We start from the raw sequence: 19,993 nt of genomic DNA, 5'->3' as shown, positions 1-19,993 counted from the left end.
AGAAAAAAAAATATTTTGGCTTAAAACAGAATTTCCAATATGTGTGGTGGACAATAAGGTATGTGTTAGAGAAGAACAAAAATATAAAAACACAGCATAACGCATCCTTCTGATGGCTAAATACTGTTGAAATACTAGACGTGAGTCGCTGGTGATAAGTCATACTTCCTTGAATCTACCATGTATTCATCACTGTCAATATTAATTGCCTTGGATAATATTAACTGCAGCTAAGAAAGGTATAAAATGACACCAAGAATTTTTTTAACCTCTCAAAGTTAAAGATCATGAAATTTTCTCTATCGTTTTATCAGTGATTTTATACAGACATACACACACAAACACACACACACACACACACACACACACACACACACACACACACACACACACACACACACACACACACACACACACACACACACACACACACACACACACACATGCATTTGATAACCTGGCTCTTAGGATTAAGTTAGACCTTACATTATACATTGTAAACAGCTCATTTCTATCCTTGTGTGGGTATTAAATTAGTTGAATGCCTTTGTGATGATGTATTTAATCTAATGCATTCTCCTATTGTTTCATAAAAGTAATATGTTGTAATAGAGTATGCATTAAAGAAACACTAACTAGCGACTTGTCTAATTTGCCTGTGTCCTAATGTAGGAATGAAATTATGCAGATGTACAGATAAAAGTGACTGTACCCATACGTTCATAGGTGTGTACTAGACTAATGGCCCTGGAGCCTTTACATGCCTAGCCCATAGGATTACCATGGCATCGTGCCACCCAACCGTAGTTCCCAAGCCTCTGTCAAGTAAAGCCACTGGAGTGATCTCAAGGGTGAATTTTCTATTTCCCATCCACTCATCAAGATTTCTCTTGAAGAAGGCCAGTGAGGCACTCTGCTTGACATGTATGGGAAGTCTGTTCCATAACATAGGCAGTCTCTGGGTTATGAACCTGTCCCTCTAGCTTGTTCTCTTGATTGTGGTAATGAGGTTGAGGTCTCTGGAGCATGTAATGCGGAGGGATTGGGATTTCTTTAGATGTAGCATTTCTAACAAAGCTGGGTCAGACATGGCTTTGTAAGTCAAGCAGAGATTGCCTCAAAGTAGACGCTATGAGATAGAGAATAGTTGGAGTTTTTTGAGTCTGTCCATACAGAACAAGTGTTTAAGACCTGAGATCTTCTTTGTGAGGTATTTTTGTGGCTTCTCCAGGTGTTGTAGGTGTCTAGTGAGCTACATGCCAAATGGGGCATTGCACTTGATGACTGGCCTAATGAGGGAAGAGTAGAGGGAGACAATGACCTCTTTCTTCCTGGATGCAAAACCTTTAGTAATGAGATGTGCCACATAGAAGAACTTTCTGACCACAGTGGCAATGTGGTTATCAAAAGAGAGGTTGATGTCAACCTGTGTTCCCAGATCTCTTATGATGCCTTCTGTGTTCATTGAACGACCATCGATGTGGAAATTCACGGGGACTGGGTTTTTTTCCCAAAGGGGGTGATGACACATTTTTTGGCATTGAGTTTAAGGCCGTGGTTCTGACACCAGTCATTGGTCTCAGTGAGGCCTTTCTGTAGGATGTCAACATCACTTGGGGAGTTAATTATGGCTCCTGACTTGCATTTGGCTGTGAACTTTGCCAGTCAGAGTCCCTTCGTGTTGGCCTGGACTTCAGAGAAGTAGATACCAAACAGCAGAGGACCCAGGACCGAACCCTGTGGGACTCCACTCATGACTGGTCGACAGTCTGACTTGGAGTCAGCTACTTTCACAGTGTGGATTCTATCTGTGAGCCAGTTTGCAACCCACCTAGTGATATAGGGGTTGATGCCTAGTTTAGTGAGTTTTTCTATGATTCCTGAGTGGGGAATGGTATTAAAGGCCTTGGCCAGATAAAGGTAGGCTGTATGAACTACCATGCCTTCATCCACAGTTGCTGACTGACTCAAAGAAGTCGACCAGGTTGAGCAGGCATAAAACCAAATGCGGGATCCAGAGTTTGGAGATTCCCTATATCTTTGTTTATTAGGTCCATGATGATGTGTTCCATAGCTTTGTATATCAGACTTGTCAGGCTAATGGGGAGATAGCTCCCAAGGTCCATAGTCGCTCCTCCTTTGTGGAGTGGGATGACTGTAACAGTGCACCATTTGGTAGGAACAAAGGCTGTGATTGAACAGGGCACACAGGTGAGGTACCAGTTCACTCTGTAGTTCATGTAGAACACAGCCAGGGATTTTGCCAGGTCCCATAGAAGCTGTATTCTTGGCCTTGGACAGTGTTGTTTTAACTTGTGCAGCAGTAATACTGGGTGATTGGCAATCTACTGGCATTATGATTGGTCCTTTGGTGGGGGGAGAGAGGAGTAATGTTGGCAATGAATCTGTCGGCCAGTATTTTGGCAATATCTGTTGGCTTTTTCACTTCTCTTTTTTCCTCTACTCCGCTATTTTCATTTTCATCCAACTCACTTAGTACAACTGTTACCCTCCAGCTATCAGTTCTTCTTTAATTATTTAAAGTCTGTTCTCTGTTCCTAGAATGGTACCCTACTGACAAATCAGGAGAAGCCATGCCAAAACAAGTCTGTACATTGAGCATTGCATTTCAACATACATCATTTTATGCTATGTGACTTGTGTTGTAATGCTGCACACTGTAATTTGCTGTGTAATACTGTAAAATTAAACTAGTTATGTATATTTGTGTTGAAAATTATATCATTTTTGTAGTTTCATGTGTTTCTGCTACTGAGTTACAGCTGAAAAGGGTCCCTGGACCAGCCTACCTACTCAATCAACAAACAGAATCTGAGACATGGCTGAAAAGGGTCCCTGGACCAGCCTACCTACTCAATCAACAAATAGAATCAATCAGTCAGTCAATATACAAATAAGTAGAGTTCAGAATGCATTTGTTTATTTCACTTTGTTTGATAAGTGGATTTGATATGATTAGTTACACCATGCTCAGACAAGATGCAAATACAATCAACTAAATCTAATAATAACATTATCTGCACACCAAGAACATCATTACAGAACTATCTCCTAGATACTGCTTCTGAAGAAAGGCAAGCCTTCCTGTGGTTTATTGTGACAACCTAGCCCCTCAACTTATATCTCCATATACACTAACTTTGAAGTCACACAAACTGAGATAAAAGGGAAAAGGTGTAAAAAAAAACTGTTCCCTCTTTTGTAACTCAAGTTACCCAAAAACAACATCTGCAATAACTAAGTTCCAATATTATAAATGCCAACCAACACAATAAACATGTGCTGTTTTGGCAATATGTTTTACTAGATTATAAGCCACACAATCAAAAATTTAGATAGGGCACAAATGTTCCTGACCAAAAACATTGTATGTCTAAAGTTCCTGGACTACCGAGAGAGAGGCTAGAAGTTTTCTCTCTCTATTTAATGTCTTACAGGCTGTTAAGAGTATATCTGTATTTCATACTATGCCTTAAGAAACCTGGTTATCTCAAGAGTTCCTGAATCTAAACAAGTCCTGTGTGTGTGCGTGTGTGTGTGTGTGTGTGTGTGTGTGTGTGTGTGCGTGTGTGTGTGTGTGTGTGTGTGTGTGTGTAAAGCTATAGCAAAAATGTTATGAGTATCAGTCAGGATTAGGGTGTGAATTGTGACAGAGGGTTTGATTAATGGGCTGGTGGGACAGGGTCTGTAACTGCTCATACTTGAGGTGCTAAACGTAGGCTTTGTCAGAATTACAGACAAATTGCAATTTTTGCTTTTTTTCTCAGGAAAATCCTTAAACATTATGGCTAAAATTCTATAAGAGTCAAAGAGAAAAATTCCCCCAAAAAGCATAGTAATATTCCATTCAGCTGTACGTTTTTTTTTTTTTTTTTTGCAAAAAGTCAATTAAACATGACAGAAATGACGCAAAGTTAACAACAATTTTTTTGTATCTGCAAATTAGGGGTCATTTAGCAGGAAGAAAAAAATATTCTTTGGAAAATGGAAATGTTATGTTTAAGGTAAAAATGTCCTTTATCAACACATGCTAAAAGTACACAGCTTCTTATCTTTTCCAAAGTGATGCCTTGCCCAATACAAATTCTGAAGGCCTGTGAAGTTAAAGGTCATTCTCCAGGAACTTAAAACAACTGGCAGGTTAAATGCATTTCTTGTTGCTAGCACACACACTGCATCAAAGACAGTGAGTCAGAAAAGCTCAATTCCTGACAAAATGCCTCAGCAATTTAGGGTTAAAAAATCAGTGTGAATGCTGGATTCTGAATGTTGTATGCAACGGTAACAGCATTGCTGATTAATAGCATACAATGAATCAAAGACTTGGATGCAACTATAAATAGACACTCTAATGAATATGTTGATCCATGGTGCTTCTACAGCTACCTTTTCTCCTATTCATATGCAAAAGTAAAAAGGCATGACTCACTCCTGCCTCCTAACCTTTTTTCTCCCAAGTGCTCTACTGCTTATAATCATGGTCAGCTATAATATGTTCTGGCAAGATTACTGTTTAAGTGCCAGAAGCTTGAATGTATTATTGTATTCTATTCCCTAAAAAAACACAAACATTGCCCTGAAACAATTCTCTTTCCCTAGTAAGGTTAATATCCGCTCTGCTATTTGACTGTCACCTATTACGAGTCTGGCCTGCAGGATAACATAATATAATCTATAAGAATAAGGGTATCAACAAATACCTTGTATTCATGGTTACAGTTTTGTGAATACAAAGGTATATTGTTAGTAGCCCCCTGACAAAACTATAATAAAATCACAGGCCAGCTGTGATATTAAAAGTGCCATCCATAACATACAGATCAAAGAATATCAGAAAACTCGCTTGCCTTGCAAGATACTATAGGAGAGAAAAAAAAAATCATAAACAGGAAGTATGATCTGTATAGTGATTTTTGTCACATTCACAATAAAACATAGTATGACTTGAATTCCATTAAAAGCAACTGAACTTCTTAACACTGTGAATCACAGTACAATATCATATATAGTAATACTATATATTGTACATATTGTCCCACACTGGTCTATGGTCAAGCTTTTTGATGATTTCCTTTGGTCATAAGCTTGGTAAGAATCTATGAACCTTTAGTTATGGTCTTACATCTTCAACCTTGAGGGAGCTGAAGAGAGATACCACTCAGCTCTATGCTCGTGTTTTAGAAAACAGCAAGGCCAGACACTAAACGTCATTCTGTCCTCACCAAAAATCACTCCTAAATTCAAGGATAAAATAATTCCTTCAATAACTGGCTAGCAAGCTGGTATCATTCTAGTGTGATCTGTTGTGAATCTGCACCACCCCCTTTATCAGGGATAGCTTACATGTTTCCCACTTGTTTTTGTGTACTGGATAACACTTTTACTATCACCACAATCCTTTTTTAAGCAGAATTTACCTGCTAGACATTACAACATAGCAAATTAAAATCTAAATAGGATGAATGTAGCAATGCTAAATGCCTAAACAAGAAAATATCTGAACTTAAGCCCTTCTTTAACCTCCAGAACACCAATATTTGCATAAGTACCAGAATCCATTCCATCATTGTGGTAGAATTCCTTGCATTCTAGCATACAGTGTCTAAAATGCATTCAGATCTGCCAGCAACTGTGGGAGGAGTATCTGAATTTAAGTGAAATCCCAGTATCTCTCATCAGAATTTGTAAGACTGAAGTCTAGATCTGGTAGAAATTTTAGTTGCACTCAATAAAATTAATAATCAAATTATAGAGAGTTATAGATCCTCATCTGAGACCTCTTCTGAGCATGTAGAATATTTTAATCAGTAAGAAAAGTTAACAATCAAATCAAGTACATTTCTTACAGGTAACCTTGGTTAGATCAAACCTAAAGATGATGGAACTAATGGAAATTGTTAAACTATTGCTAGAAACAGTCACGATTAAAGACAAATGTACTACTGAGAAATTGTTCGCTAATGAAATCCCAATCAGCGATTAAAGCCCTCACTTAGGTTCAGCTAGAAGAACTGCAAATAAATTGAAGTCGGTTACAAAATTGTTTTTGGCATTGACTTTTCTTGTTTTTATATATGTGCTTCATATATCATCATACTATCTAGACAGCATGCTTATACAAAACAAAAATGTAGCAAGTGACCTAGTTGTTCCATTTCTTCTGACCATTGTGTAACTACTATTGTGAGAAAATCTTTTTATTTATCCCAACTAATTGCCAAAGGACTACCATCAAGGTCTAAAGATTTAATCACTCCCTTAACCTCAGCATTGAGGCCAATTCTCCAGTACTATGACATCTTTGGGCTATACATCAATAAACCCATTAAACAATTAGAACACCGCCAAAGGTTCCAAAGCAAAAAATGTGCATGCTTAATGTTCCTCAGCTACCAAGGAAGGCTGGGAGCCTTATAGACTTTTGAGAGTACACCTCTGTCTCACTTAAAATGCTGTTACTTACGCAACTATCCTAGACCACCTGTTTCTCCACAAGTCCAATATTTCTTCCAGTATTAAAGCCATATATATAAATCTTCACTAAAAAATAAATAAAACTCAGTGGAGAGACAGATTTATAACTCATCATCCCCATCTGTCATGAATAAACTTTCCTTGCTTGTTAAGTGCTACTCAGTCTTTCTTTCGGCTTTTCCCAGTTAGGGGTCACCACAGCGGAACTCCAGTCCACTAATGATTGGCAGTAGATTTTTACGTGCTGGCTTGCCGGGCCTAATGCACAACCTTCAATGAAGGAATGCCCATTCATGCATGTTGCCACACAGAAGACGTTCTAACTGAGAATCCAACGGGCAACGTCTAATTGTAAGGCGACAACGCTACCGCACCTCAGTATCTTCTTTTAAAAAAAATTGAATGACTGGATGAGTATCTACAACTTTACCCCAAGAGTGACTGCTCTGTCCATCCTGGAAAATGGGGTCTATATCAGAATCTCGAAGTCTGATAATATCGAACACGATATTGTCGACACGAGATTACCGAAAGCGCACAACATCGAACGTTTAAATGGAAATCTCCATATGGGGCGATTTCTGTTTACTTCAATGTTGTCGATCTCAGGGTTGGTATATCTAAGTAGTGGGAGGGTGCAGGGGCACTTCCTTGCGTAAACACTTTAGTTTAAATTTTTTTTTGTTTTAGTTTTTTTTTTTATAACCATTCAATGGTTTAAGACTTCGATGCATAAAGTGCGATCTTTATGCAGTCGAAATATTAAACCTTCGAGGTTATAATATAGACCCGGAAAATGTGGTGCTGCATGAGCTAAGGTATAGTCATGGTGGTCAGTGGCCTTGGAGCATCTAAGAATCAATGAATTTATAATCATGCTCAGTACATATACTGCTTTCTTAATTTTGTTACAATGCAATGAATGCACACCACTACAACCTTATAGAAGCTATTGAGGTGGTATATTTCTTACCTATTGCTGTTAGGTTTCCTCAAAAGAAGATATAACTGACCTTTGAAGAAGCAAGCTAATCATAAGCTTGTTCTGTTGCCGGTTAACAACAAGTGCTAATGTAACCTGATTTGGTCCTCTTGCTAACATAAGTAAAATACCTATTCAGCCTAGAATGGCAAAATTCAACAAGCATAGAAGTTGTTCTTACCTGTAACATAAGGTGGTTCTGGATCTGAAAAAAAATATACATCATAAATTGGTCTGAATCACCAAGAAGAATATGTTACTAAACTAAAAGGCTGTAGTAACAGAAATAAAAAAAAATAAATAAATCAATACATTTACTGAGGTTTCAACAGCTAAATATACCCAATGCAATTTAGGCTACATTTTAAGAAACATGGCAAAGTGACGATGTCCTTAATGTTGCTCATGAAAGCACTTATCCCTTAATCAGCTCATTAAATCTGTAATAGATTACTTTTCACTTAGTAATACTCTCCACTGATGTCTGCTTCAGTGTATCAGTCAGTAAGCATTAAATAGCATTCAAAAGATGACATTTTGTAAGCTTTTGTATCACACTAGTACCAAACAAATACTAAGAACATGTTTTTTTTCTATGTAGAAAATCAGATTACAAAACACAGGACCATAGATTTGCCCATTATTGGCCCACTACATCTGTCATCATTATTTGGGCATTAACTTATTTTGTCTATAAAAAAAATCCAAGAAGGACAGAAGAGAGACAGCATGCACATAAAATAAAATGAAGTGATATTTGTATATTATGCTGACAGTCTTGACTGGCCTGGCATATATGATGACATGAAACATTTACAATTGCCTACTAACATTTAGGAGGTGAGATGTCAGAAAAAAAAGACAATGTAATCACCATGCAATCCATTTTTCATAATTCATGCAATCCTTCCCTCTCTCTTTCTCTAAAAAAAACAGTATGTGTTCTGGGTTAAACAAGATTATCTTTGCATTACTAATGCCTAAGTTGTGTGCACTTTGAAAACTTAACAAAACTAAAAACTAAGGAGAACCAGCATTCCCAGGTTGGACATAATTCAGTTACCTACAGTTATATAGTCAAGGTGGGAGAAACACCAGCAGTGTTTAAGAAACATCTGTGTATAGGAAAATAGGGGGTATTTTAAATACTGAATGTTTTACAAGATAAAAGCATTAAATCTGCTCTCTGAGGAAGAATGTGCATTTTATTAACTTGCTCCTTATTATTCAACAAATGTCAAATTTGTACTGTGATTACTGCATCTTTTCAAACCTTGTGACTTCCAAATAACTGCAGTTATCCAGTAGTAAGGACTGTGACAAAAATACCTGGTCACAACTTAGGCAAGGTCCACCAGCCTGGAGCAAGTCCAGTGACTCAGACTGAAACTATCTCCATAAATGTTTACCCATTAGAGTAATGTATAATGCAGCCCTGAATACCACATAGCTGACAAAATAATTCTTCTAAAAAAGAACTAGGATCACTTTCAATGAATAAGTTAAACCAAATAAAAGGGAAAGTGATGAAGTGACCCATGACCCACAACTGTGGTCAGTATCTCTTCAACATTTGTTTTCCAAAGGAATGTTTCATGTTGTAATGGAAATAACTTCCCACATTCAACAACAATGTTTAGCAACGCATTAAGAACAAATCTGGAAGCATATATATATATATATATATATATATATATATATATATATATATTTCAAAATTTGTGCATACTGAATAATGTATAAGGCTAATAATATAGCTTTTAAATTTTTTATTTTCTCTATTGGAGTTCTTGGCTGATTTTGAAAACAAATACTGCAAGAATCTTCAGTTGGCATTTAGTTACAATGCAGTAAGTTTATTTTTATATTACTTAACTATGACAGAAGATTCTTAGGTATTGAACTTGTTTTGATCTCAGTTGGGTTCATGTTTTCTATTTGAGGATACGTTAGTAAAAGGATACAAGTCCAAAACAACATGTCCTACATGTATCGACTCAAAGCTCTGTCACTATACTCGCTGTCATACAGACTGCTAAGAAGTGACCTGTGTCAGTCATACAAGGCATCCTCTGACCCAGTACAGATGGATTTACTGCACATCAACAAGTCAAATAGCATCAAAAGTACTCTGTCTAGGGATCTAATCATCTGTAACATCAACAGAATGGTTTGGAAGGACTGATACATCCTACAGAGGATAACACTACCGTGGAACAGACTTCCTCTCCACATAAAATAAAGTTCATCCTTGTCTGTATTCAAACATAACTTAGATATATGGATGGAAAACAGAAAATTTACCCGAAGACTGCTTCCTGTATTACTAATGGACAGAGCTATGGGTCTCCTCAAATTATTCATGGTATGATCTCAGTCATTCTCATTAGGGATAATATATAATTATTAACCATGGGATGGGTAAGGGCAATCTATAACTAAATGGGATAGTTTATTTTTAGGGCGAAAAGGGAAACTGGCTAGGCATAAAATGGCCTGCAGGGGCAGCTTTCCTAATTCTTGCCCCTGGACCTCTGAACCTATGAGGACCATAATTGCGATCTTTAGAACTGTGAGAATTTAAGTAAAATTGAAGAGAAATACATATTAGTTCTGAAATGATGTATCACAGATTATTTCCTCCTGTATTAGGTACAATAGCCTTGGGGTTAATATATATAAGAAGCAGGGAAGTTGGGACATACTAACTAAAGTTCTGTGTTGCAGATTATTTCTTCCTATTTGAGGTACAGAGGCCTTTGTGTTAGTATACAAAAAAAAAAACAGGGAAGTTGGGATGTAGCCACCCACACTGGGGGTATAGGAGGATTAGTTGTGTAACAGTAACTTTTAAAGTTGGCTGTTACTTGGGTTACTTAAATGCTGATAGTTTCAGTGCTTGCATTTCTGGGACTCAGTTTTCAGGTAGGGAATATCTATTTCTTTCTGCTGTGCATGTGTGGGTAATAACAAGCTATGAAAGAAAAGTCTTTTAACCCACTCCACAAATCCTTATACATTAAAGTATAAAAGCATGCAATAAGAATATCTACTTCATATATATATATATATATATATATATATATATATATATATATATATATATATATATATATAAAACATGTTTTTTTCATTATTTAAATTGTTTCAAATTAATTTTCAATCTGCAGAAGATGACAGAATTTAAAAAAATAATAAAATGTAGGGAAAAAGTTTGGGAAATGTATGACACTCCAGTTCTTCTGCATGAAAGAGTGTGAGACAGAAGAGGAGAACATTCTCCGGTGTGCCATCGTAACAGGATAAAAATGAAGCACATACACAATCATAAAAGTACTTACTATCTCACTCTATTCTATGACATAGAATCTGGCATTTGATTATCTCATTAGCTACATTATGTGCCTTTAGGTACATTTTATTGCATATGTTGTATTGTGATATAAGATCCTGGAAGGTTTACTAGTGAGTCTCCTTACCCTCACAGCTGTGGTTCTTATTCCTTAATAGAAGGTAGTCATCCTGCCGTAAGTTACAAATAATCTTCACATACAGACATACCATTTTAAGTCAGATTAAAATATCCTTACACACATATTCATTTTGATTACTGTCTTTGCTGGCATACTAATTTCATTTTGCATCTAAATCTGAGTAACATATTAATTATTTTCTCACTATATCCTAGTGAATTGCAGTCTGTGTTCAGCACTGTTATTGGTTACTATTTTCTCAATTTTTCTTGCAATTTATACTGATTTTTTTTTATTCGGAGTTGTATTATTTTGTATTATTATTATTATTTTGTATTATTTTGTATTATTTTGCTCAGAGTGCTGCTCACAGCTGTTGGCTTGCCTTTGATCAGAGTTGTAAAGGCTCCTTGGACCAGTCCACTTTTCCAGTTAATAAATTCAAATAAATAAAAAATATATTTGCTGGATACCTTTTAGTTTAAAATTACTTAACTGGTATACAGTAATTAACCTTATTAATTTTTATAATGACAATTCTTTAAGGAGTTCTGATGCCTGAGATACAGAGACAATATAATTATGTTTATAAAGGTAGCAACATAATCTCCCAAACAAAGCAAGCCAGAGCACTTAGCACAACTCTCCATTGGTTATCTCCAAAGTCAGGGACAAATGCTTAAATCCCCCAAATCACAGACAATTTCTGAATATTTGAACTATTTTAACTTGGATAGTTGAGAGAATGAAAAATAACAGTCAACATATTTTAATCAAAGAGGTCTGTAACTACTATTGCTATTATTTAATGAATGTAATCCACTATCATTCCGCAAAAAAAATAATAATAACAATAATATCAGCGGTTCGTTGAGGACAGAACAAAATTATGAGACAAGTGCAAGGAACTATCAAAAGAATGTGGTCTTACAGTACTGGGGTTCTATTATGTCTGTATGTACTGCAGCATGTAACTTGGTTCCTTGGGGTCATGGGTCATCTGCTGCGGCAGTAATTTACACCCCACCACATACTTTGTTATGGCACAGAATGTTTTTCTTTTCTATTTTGGGGTTTTGGGGTTCTATAGAAATATCATCAAGTATCACAATTGTCTCAAAACTAGCAAAAGCAGCAAATTCTTATACACTCAATTTAAGATACCTGGCTTTCATGTAAACATTTTATAAACTCTTTCACTAAATGTAAGAAGTGCATTCCTAAAAAGTCTCACATTTATTTCTACACAAAGTCAAATTAATACTTTATTGTACTTGGCTAGGGCAGAAAGAAGGCATCCTTTCACTGTTTGTGATAGAGCTTTGATTATTAGAGGCTTCATGAGAAGGGACAGAGAGAAGAACTGAATATCTGATGGCGCGCATCTCAAATGAGAGTTAGAAGTTGGAACCCTTGCTGAATGTTCCAGAGCCAGGGCTGATGTGGTGTCACAATGTCACTATCCTAAAAGTTACTGTGAAAGCATATTTCAAAGGAGATGTCATTACTGTAGAACAGACTTCTGGTTGGTGAAGGAACAGGTCATATAACCAGGAAACTACCCTCACTCTGATTTTAGCTGCAGAAAAATGGACAAGTCAATGCAGTCTAGTGGACATATTCACATCGCAATTTTTCACCACTCTTAAGAAAACATAAAAATTAAGAACTAATAATGAGTAATATCACAGAACAGTGACTGCTGTGTTATAAAGAAATAGTTGCAGTACTTCTAAGGACAACAAGACAACTCCATCAAATTACTAATTAATCAATTATTAGTAGTAGAAGTTTTAGTAGTATTAATTATAAATATTAATTAAGACATTGAGTCTTTACATTTTGATCAGCTCCATTGTGTTTTTGAATTTATACAAATGAAGATCAGACTTGTTTACTGTAGTAAAAGTATAACCTCCTTCCAACTCACAAGCAAATAATAATTACAAAAGGTATTTTCTTGGAGAAAACCTGCCATTTTTACTATTTACAAATGTGTTCAGGCCTGTCTTCTATATTTTTTTCATTGACCAAATATATTCAGTCTGCCTTTGTTTTACACATTTACAAAGTTAGAAACCCATTCTTTATCAAATGGAAGACTATAGTTAGCAAAATCATTGACTGGATGATAGAGTTTGGTTACTGCAAAGTAAATGAAAATAGTTAACTGTCTCTTGAGCTCAGAAAAAAAGCAAACAAAAGACAAAGTAGAATGAGTACCTGGAAAGGGTGCTTTCAAAAAATGTGCATATACAGTTTCCCTGGCCACACCTAATGAATTTTCGATAATTAGCGTGTAGTTGCCATTGTTGAAGTGAGTCGGCTTGTTGAAGAGCAGACAGCCCTCTGAGATGTCGCCAAAGTATTCCTTGTCAGTATGAACGATGTCTGTTTCTACCAGTTTTTTGCCATTATGCAACCAGGTTAAGGTGGGCACAGGATAACCCTTGATCCTAAACAGGATGCAATGTTCATGGCGCTGTTCAGGATCTTCCAGCTTTACAATTCTTGGTGCATCTATGAAAACAAAACAAAAGAAAACAAAAAAAAATAATAAAAAAGAAATAAAATAAAGAACAGTGTAATGTGTAACTGCACTAAATTCTGGAACTGCATTAGTTTCTAATTTATTTTAAATGTTTCAGATTGATACAGATATACAGATCCTGTTTCTGCATGAAGATGGTCACAATTTAGGTACCCATTCCCTTCGAGTGGTAGAATAAAATAACAGAAAAATGCTATTATTAAATAAACTCAAATATCTGGTTATATAAAAAGCTTTCTAAATATTTGAAACATCTGCTTTTCCTTTATACATAACTTCTAATCCGACTTAGTGCTTTGCACATTCGCTCTAATTTGGTGGACAAAAGTAAGATACTGACATTAATGGTAGTCATAACGATGCTGGGTGAGCACTATTATAATTTCCTGGCATACCAACATCTCTCCCCTCAAAGAGAAGGTTACCCAAGAATCGGAGCACTAAACATTACCACTTAGATGAGCTGCTATGCCACCAAAATCATCTCGTGTAAAAGTTATTTTAGCTTTAGTGTATTCCTTCCTTTACCAATGTGGGTGGTCAACTACAGGCCACTTAACTGTCATCAATATTTAATACCGGGGTTACTACCTTTCTATTTTTTTCACATCAAAATAAGTCAAGGCAAATGCTCAAATTACCTTATTAAACCATATTTTCTACATCTCATTTTATGTATTCACTAGTTTATCTATGTTCTCATTTTACGTATTCACTAGTTTATCTATGTTCTCATTTTACATATTCACCAGTTTATCTATGTTGTCATTTTACATATTCACCAGTTTATCTATGCATAATAGACTACATAATAAAAGGAAATTCTGCAACATTTCTGCTTTCCTTTTTTTTTAAATATATATCTGATGTAAAATCAGATGATTTCATCAATGCAACAGAAACAATATAAAAATTCCCAAGTGGAGTAATATTAAATAAGAAGTTATCTCTGCTTTATTGTTCTTTAATCTCTCCATCTCACAGCATGGATCCTAATTCACACACACACACACACACACACACACACACACACACACACACACACACACACACACACACACACACACACACACACACACACACTTTGTGCATCATCTTAGAAACATATTAAGCTGCCTGCCACATGCAGCTCAACTAAAAACATTTCTGTAGGATGGTGGGTAATATTCTCTGCATCCCCACTCCAAGAAAAAAAAAACAGATAAAGAAACTCAAAGAGTAACTCCTCCATTTGATCATTTTCTTGTATAGAAGTGAAGGCACAGTTGATACGTAAAGGTAGCTGTCATATTCGAGAAGATTTGCCATAAATTTGAAAGACATATATTTTTCTATATTTTAAATAAATATTTAATTAATTACATGATGAATATACCTCAAAGTCCCCCTGTCACCTTATAACCCATTTTCTGAGCAGATTACGCATAGAACAGATTTACTGCATATTGGTAATGCCAACTATGATGTAATATTTGAATATATCCCTAAATGTCAACGAATACCTATTCATACCTTACACCTTCACAATCTCCCTTCTTCACTCACTTCCTTACTTCTATCAATTTCTTTCCCCTAGCTTTCTCTCTAAATATACCATAAGCTTGCTTTTCTTTTCTTTTGTATTGCAATTCCTGTTTGTATTGTACTAACTTACCATTAATTTCTCTACAAACTGGCTAAAGTTTCTCTAACTGTTAAATCTTTGTCATATAACTTATCTATTCTTAACTAATATTTTCATATTATGTCTAATTTGGTATAATTATTCAAACTGTATTTGTTTTTAAATTATTTTTAAAGACTGTAAAAATATTGCAATTAAAATATGTTGCAATACTTTGGAGCTTTTCTCGCCAGGCCTCCACTGAAATTGGGCTCCTACCCAATTGAACTTTCCTGGTAACCAAATGTCAATAAATTAATAAACAAATGATAGATTTTCTAACCAAACAATCCAGGTATTCTGCCTATACTATCCCTAATGCATATTCAACTCATAGAGTCTTCCTTGTTTTTTTTTTTTTTTTACTCTTTGCTCTGTATATTTCTGGGCTGATATATTTCATACCCCGAAAAGCCCAAGAAATAAATTATTTTTTTCTGTTATTCATTCATTTAATTATATATGGTTCATTGACCTGTTTAGCTGATGATGCTACTGCCATTTATAGAGGTGATGAAGGGAGAAAATCTCCAAAACAACTGACACATCAATAGACAGAAGTAGTATTACATATATGCACTAGAGACACTACAGACACAGGAGAATACAGAATAATCAACTGTCACATAACAAGTTAATCTAGAATTTTAGGCATTAAATTGGCAGGTGCTTAATAAGATTATATAATCGGAAGTGATACTGCTGGCCCAAAATGTGCAGCTAGATTAGAAGACAATCTTCATCAAGTATGATTAAGTGTTATCAAGACCAACTGTGACCAAGAAGTGGGGTGGGGGGTGCAGTATTTTATATAGTCAGAAATTAAATCCCTTGCATTTTGGTGATGAGCAATTCTATTATATTTTTGAAACTTTACATGCCTAACTTGCTTGTTTGTATTGTAATTATTCAGCATATTTTAAGATATTACAGTTTGGAAAAAAAATTGGTAAAAATCAGTACTAGTGTGGCAACAATTCCACTACTAATAAAATGGCACAAATATCACAAAATCAAAAAAGTAAAAGGTAACTAGAACAATGAACAAATAAAACTAAAAAAAATACAAGCTAATATTCATAAAGATAATAAAACGTAGGTGTAGAAAACACTTTCACCATTAGGCTTCATCAGGCAGATAATGTTAGAAGTTTTTACAACAGAATTTATACTACTGTTAAACCAATCACATGATAAGAAACAATTAATGCACTTTATTATGCAATTGTCTTAAATACGGTTTTAAAGCAACCATTTCATTGAGCTCTGGAAGTATGTAAGCTTTTAACCAGTCTGTGTTCAGTTAAAAGTCTAATGTCACCTCCCCTCAGTATTTCTGACATAGTTTTTAATATTAAAAATTTAAAAGTATGTGTTAAATCAGATCCACTATGTAATTTCGAAAAGTCAAAATCTCGAACATCAGAATCCCAATGTTCAGATGTTCGAGACTTGGAAATCTCGAAATGCAAAAAGAAAAAACTAAAACAAAACAGTTAGATATCACATTGCTGTGGGGGGAAGCCCCCCTGCATCCCCCCCACACCCCGCTACTTAAATATACCAACTTTGAGATCACACTACAGTGAAGATAATGGTAAAGTTACCGTTCTGCACTGTTGGGTGATCTCAATTGTTTAACTTCGAGATTTCAAAATTTTGAATATCCGAACGTCGGGATTCTGATGTTCGGGATTTTGAAATTTCAAAATTAAGAAGGTGACCCATTAAATCAGTTTCATTAATATACTTATACAATTTTGTTAAATTTGTGTTGCAGAGTTCTGGAGAGGAAGGAGTTTGATGAGAAGGATTATTGTTAAGATATTTGGTTCATGCTTGGAAACAAAGTAAGTTAGTTCAGTCAGCCAAGGTGGACTTAACTGTGATTAGTATATTTCTGCTGGTGGCAGGGTTATGTGATTTTACTAAATCGTGAACTGTGGTTCATATGTTGAAGAGTTGGGGTAGGGCTGATAATGTGCAAACTGGTAGACAATGACTACTGACAAGACATGTTTTGAAAGTTTTGTTGTGGGGATTAGCTTTGGTAAATGTAGATTCTTTGGACTATGTTTTATGTGTGATGTTCTTTTTATGGATGTATTATGAAGCTCTTATGGTGTCAGAGCTGATTTTGTCACTAGTGCAGCAGGATGTTTCAGTGTTTTTTTGCTTCTGTTAATATTATTTTGTGTAGATCTAAAATGGATCAGTTGGTGGAGAGCAGCAAATAGCATTGGGAAAAGACAAGAATGACTGGATGGGTGGGTATGGTGGGTTGGACTAAAAGGTTCCTGCAGTCTCATGTTAGTATTCCTCAGGACTTTATTTTGATTGGTTGGGGGCAAGGTGATGATGTGTAATCATTTTTGTATATATGAGGAGAGCTTTTCAGTGTGTTATTTTTTTTTTTTGGAGGGAGGTTTTTCCAATTATTCTTTGCCCAATTGAAGAGTATCAACCTTAATGAAGGGAGACAGATTAACTGAAGTCATTAGGAGAGTGGTTTGTTGGTCATCAAACTTTTTATTTTTGTCTTATATTAGATAATTGGGTATGGTGACTGGTGTAGTACTAAATTGTTTTCTAGGAAAGGAAATCTCATTTTGTTCACTCTTATATCCATTGGTGGCAAAAAGAGAATGTAGTTAGGCCACATGGCATGAAATTTGGCTTCCATCGTTTCAAGTGGCATTGAGCTCCTTAGATTCTTGATGGTATATTTGACAGGTAATGATCTGGGTATAATTTTGAAGCTACATTTGGTAGTTAGAATAAGTGAGGATTAGTTTATTTTGAAGATGTTATACCCAGGTATTTGTATTGTGTGGCTTGAGGTAGTACCATGGTTATTTAGGCTTTGGAGAGGGCCCTCAGCGTTTTGTTAATTTGAAGCTATTTAGGCAACTGACTGCTTGGGGTATTTATATGATAGGGCATTGGGATAATGGAGACAGGTATCCAGTTTGGATCAGAGAGGATGTACACTTGAATGATTGTAGTTTGGACCTTTTTAAGGTATGCTTAGGTTTGTTTTGGAGAGTTTGCTGAAAGTTTGGAGTGAAGAAGGGGGAACAGCCTGTGCCAGGCTGGCTGGCAGAGAAGAGAGACAGGGTTGCACCTCTTTTGTTCCCCCTCTGGTGTTGGATGTTTAATTCAATGAGTTGGGGAATGAAAGTGAGTGATGGGGACGCTGCTTGATAATAAAATTAAGCAAGTGGAGGTGGGGAAGCTGCTTATTTGGCTATGGTGAGTGGGGTTATGCTGCCTTAGTAAATAACTATATAGATGTTCATGCTGTGATCAATAAATTAAAATATTGTTCAATAAAGTTATGGGTGGCAGTGAAGAGTTACCGAATAGCTGGGTAACTACAGATGATTTAGTAAGGGAGATGGCTAGAAAGGTGCTTGGTGTGACATTTGGAAAGAGGAAGGAGGACAAGGAGACCTGGTGGTGGAATGAGGGAGTACATGAGAGTATACAGAGAAAGAGGTTGGCGAATAAGAAGTGGGATTGTCAGAGAGATGAAGAAAGTAGACAGGAGTATAAGGAGATGAGGTCCATGGTAAAGAGAGAGGTGACAAAGGCTAAGGATAAGGAGTATGAAGAGGTGTATAAAAGGTTGGACACTAAGGAGGGAGAAAAGGACCTGTACTGATTAGCTAGACAGAGGGACTGAGCTAGTAATGATGTGCAGCAGCTAAGGGTGATAAAGGATAATGACGGAAACGTACTCACAAGTGAGGAGAGTGTGTTGAGCAGATGGAAAGAGTACTTTGAGGGGCAGATGAATGCAGAGAATGAGAGGCAGAGAAGGTTGGATGATGTGCAGATAGTGAATCATGAAGTGCAGTGGATTAGCAAGGAGGAATTAAGGACAGCTATGAAGAGGATGAAGAATGGAAAGGCTGTTGGTCCAGGTGACATACATGTGGAAGCATGGAGATGTTTAGGTGAAATTGCAATGAAGTTTTTAACTAGATTTTTTAATGAAATCTTGGAAAGTGAGAGGATGCCTGAGGAATGGAGAAAAAGTGTTTTGGTACCGATTTTTAAGAATAAGGGTAATGTGCAGAGCTGTAGTAACTACAGAGAGATTAAACTGATCAGTCACAGCATGAAGTTATGGGAAAGAGTAGTGGAAGCTAGGTTAAGAAGGGAGATGATGATTAATGATCAGCAGTATGGTTTCATGCCAGGAAAGAACACTACAGATGCGATGTTTGCTCTGGCAGTATTGATGAAGAAGTACAGAGAAGATCAGAAGGAGTTGCATTGTATCTTTGTGGACTTAGAGAAAGCATATGACAGGGTGCCTAGAGAGGAGTTGTGGTATTGTATGAAGAAGTCAGGAGTGTCAGAGAAGTATGTAATAGTGATACAGGATATGTACGAGGGTAGTGTGACAGCAGTGAGGTCTGTGATGGGAGTGATGGATGCGTTTAAAGTGGAGGTAGGATTACATCAAGGATCAGCTCTGAGCCCTTTCTTATTTGCAATGGTGATGGACAGGTTGACAGACGAGATCAAACAGGAGTCCCTGTGGACTATGATATTTGCAGATGACATTGTGATCTGTAGTAAGAGTAGGGAACAGGTCGAGAAGACCCTGGAGAGGTGGAGATATGCTCTAGAGAGAAGAGGAATGAAGGTCAGCAGGACTAAGACAGAATATATGTGTGTGAATGAGATGCAGGATAGAGGAATGGTGAGGATGCAGTGAGTAGAGGTTGCAAATGTGGATGAGTTTAAATACTTGAGATCAACAGTTCAGAGTAATGGTGAGTGTGGAAGAGAGGTGAAGAAGAGAGTACAGGCAGGAT

The 19,993-nt window shown here is 36.3% G+C and overlaps 1 protein-coding gene across 3 annotated transcripts in view; it reads right to left on the bottom strand.

Moving 5' to 3' along the window:
• NTRK3 (neurotrophic receptor tyrosine kinase 3) overlaps positions 1–19,993 on the bottom strand; it is a 3,522,805-nt gene that overhangs the window by 2,053,856 nt on the left and 1,448,956 nt on the right. For all 3 annotated transcript variants that reach the window (XM_044078359.1, XM_044078358.1, XM_044078360.1), the window contains exons 9-10: positions 13,174–13,470; positions 7,659–7,682 (exon numbers count right to left, since the gene is read on the bottom strand). In XM_044078359.1, the coding sequence (XP_043934294.1) occupies positions 7,659–7,682; positions 13,174–13,470 (321 nt within the window). The remainder of the gene's footprint in view (positions 1–7,658; positions 7,683–13,173; positions 13,471–19,993) is intronic.

Source organism: Protopterus annectens, chromosome 7.part0 (genome assembly GCF_019279795.1).
Source record: "Protopterus annectens isolate FY-2018-M chromosome 7.part0, PAN1.0, whole genome shotgun sequence".
Classification (NCBI taxonomy): Eukaryota; Metazoa; Chordata; order Ceratodontiformes; family Protopteridae; genus Protopterus; species Protopterus annectens.
This window is presented reverse-complemented; position numbering and strand designations above follow the sequence as displayed.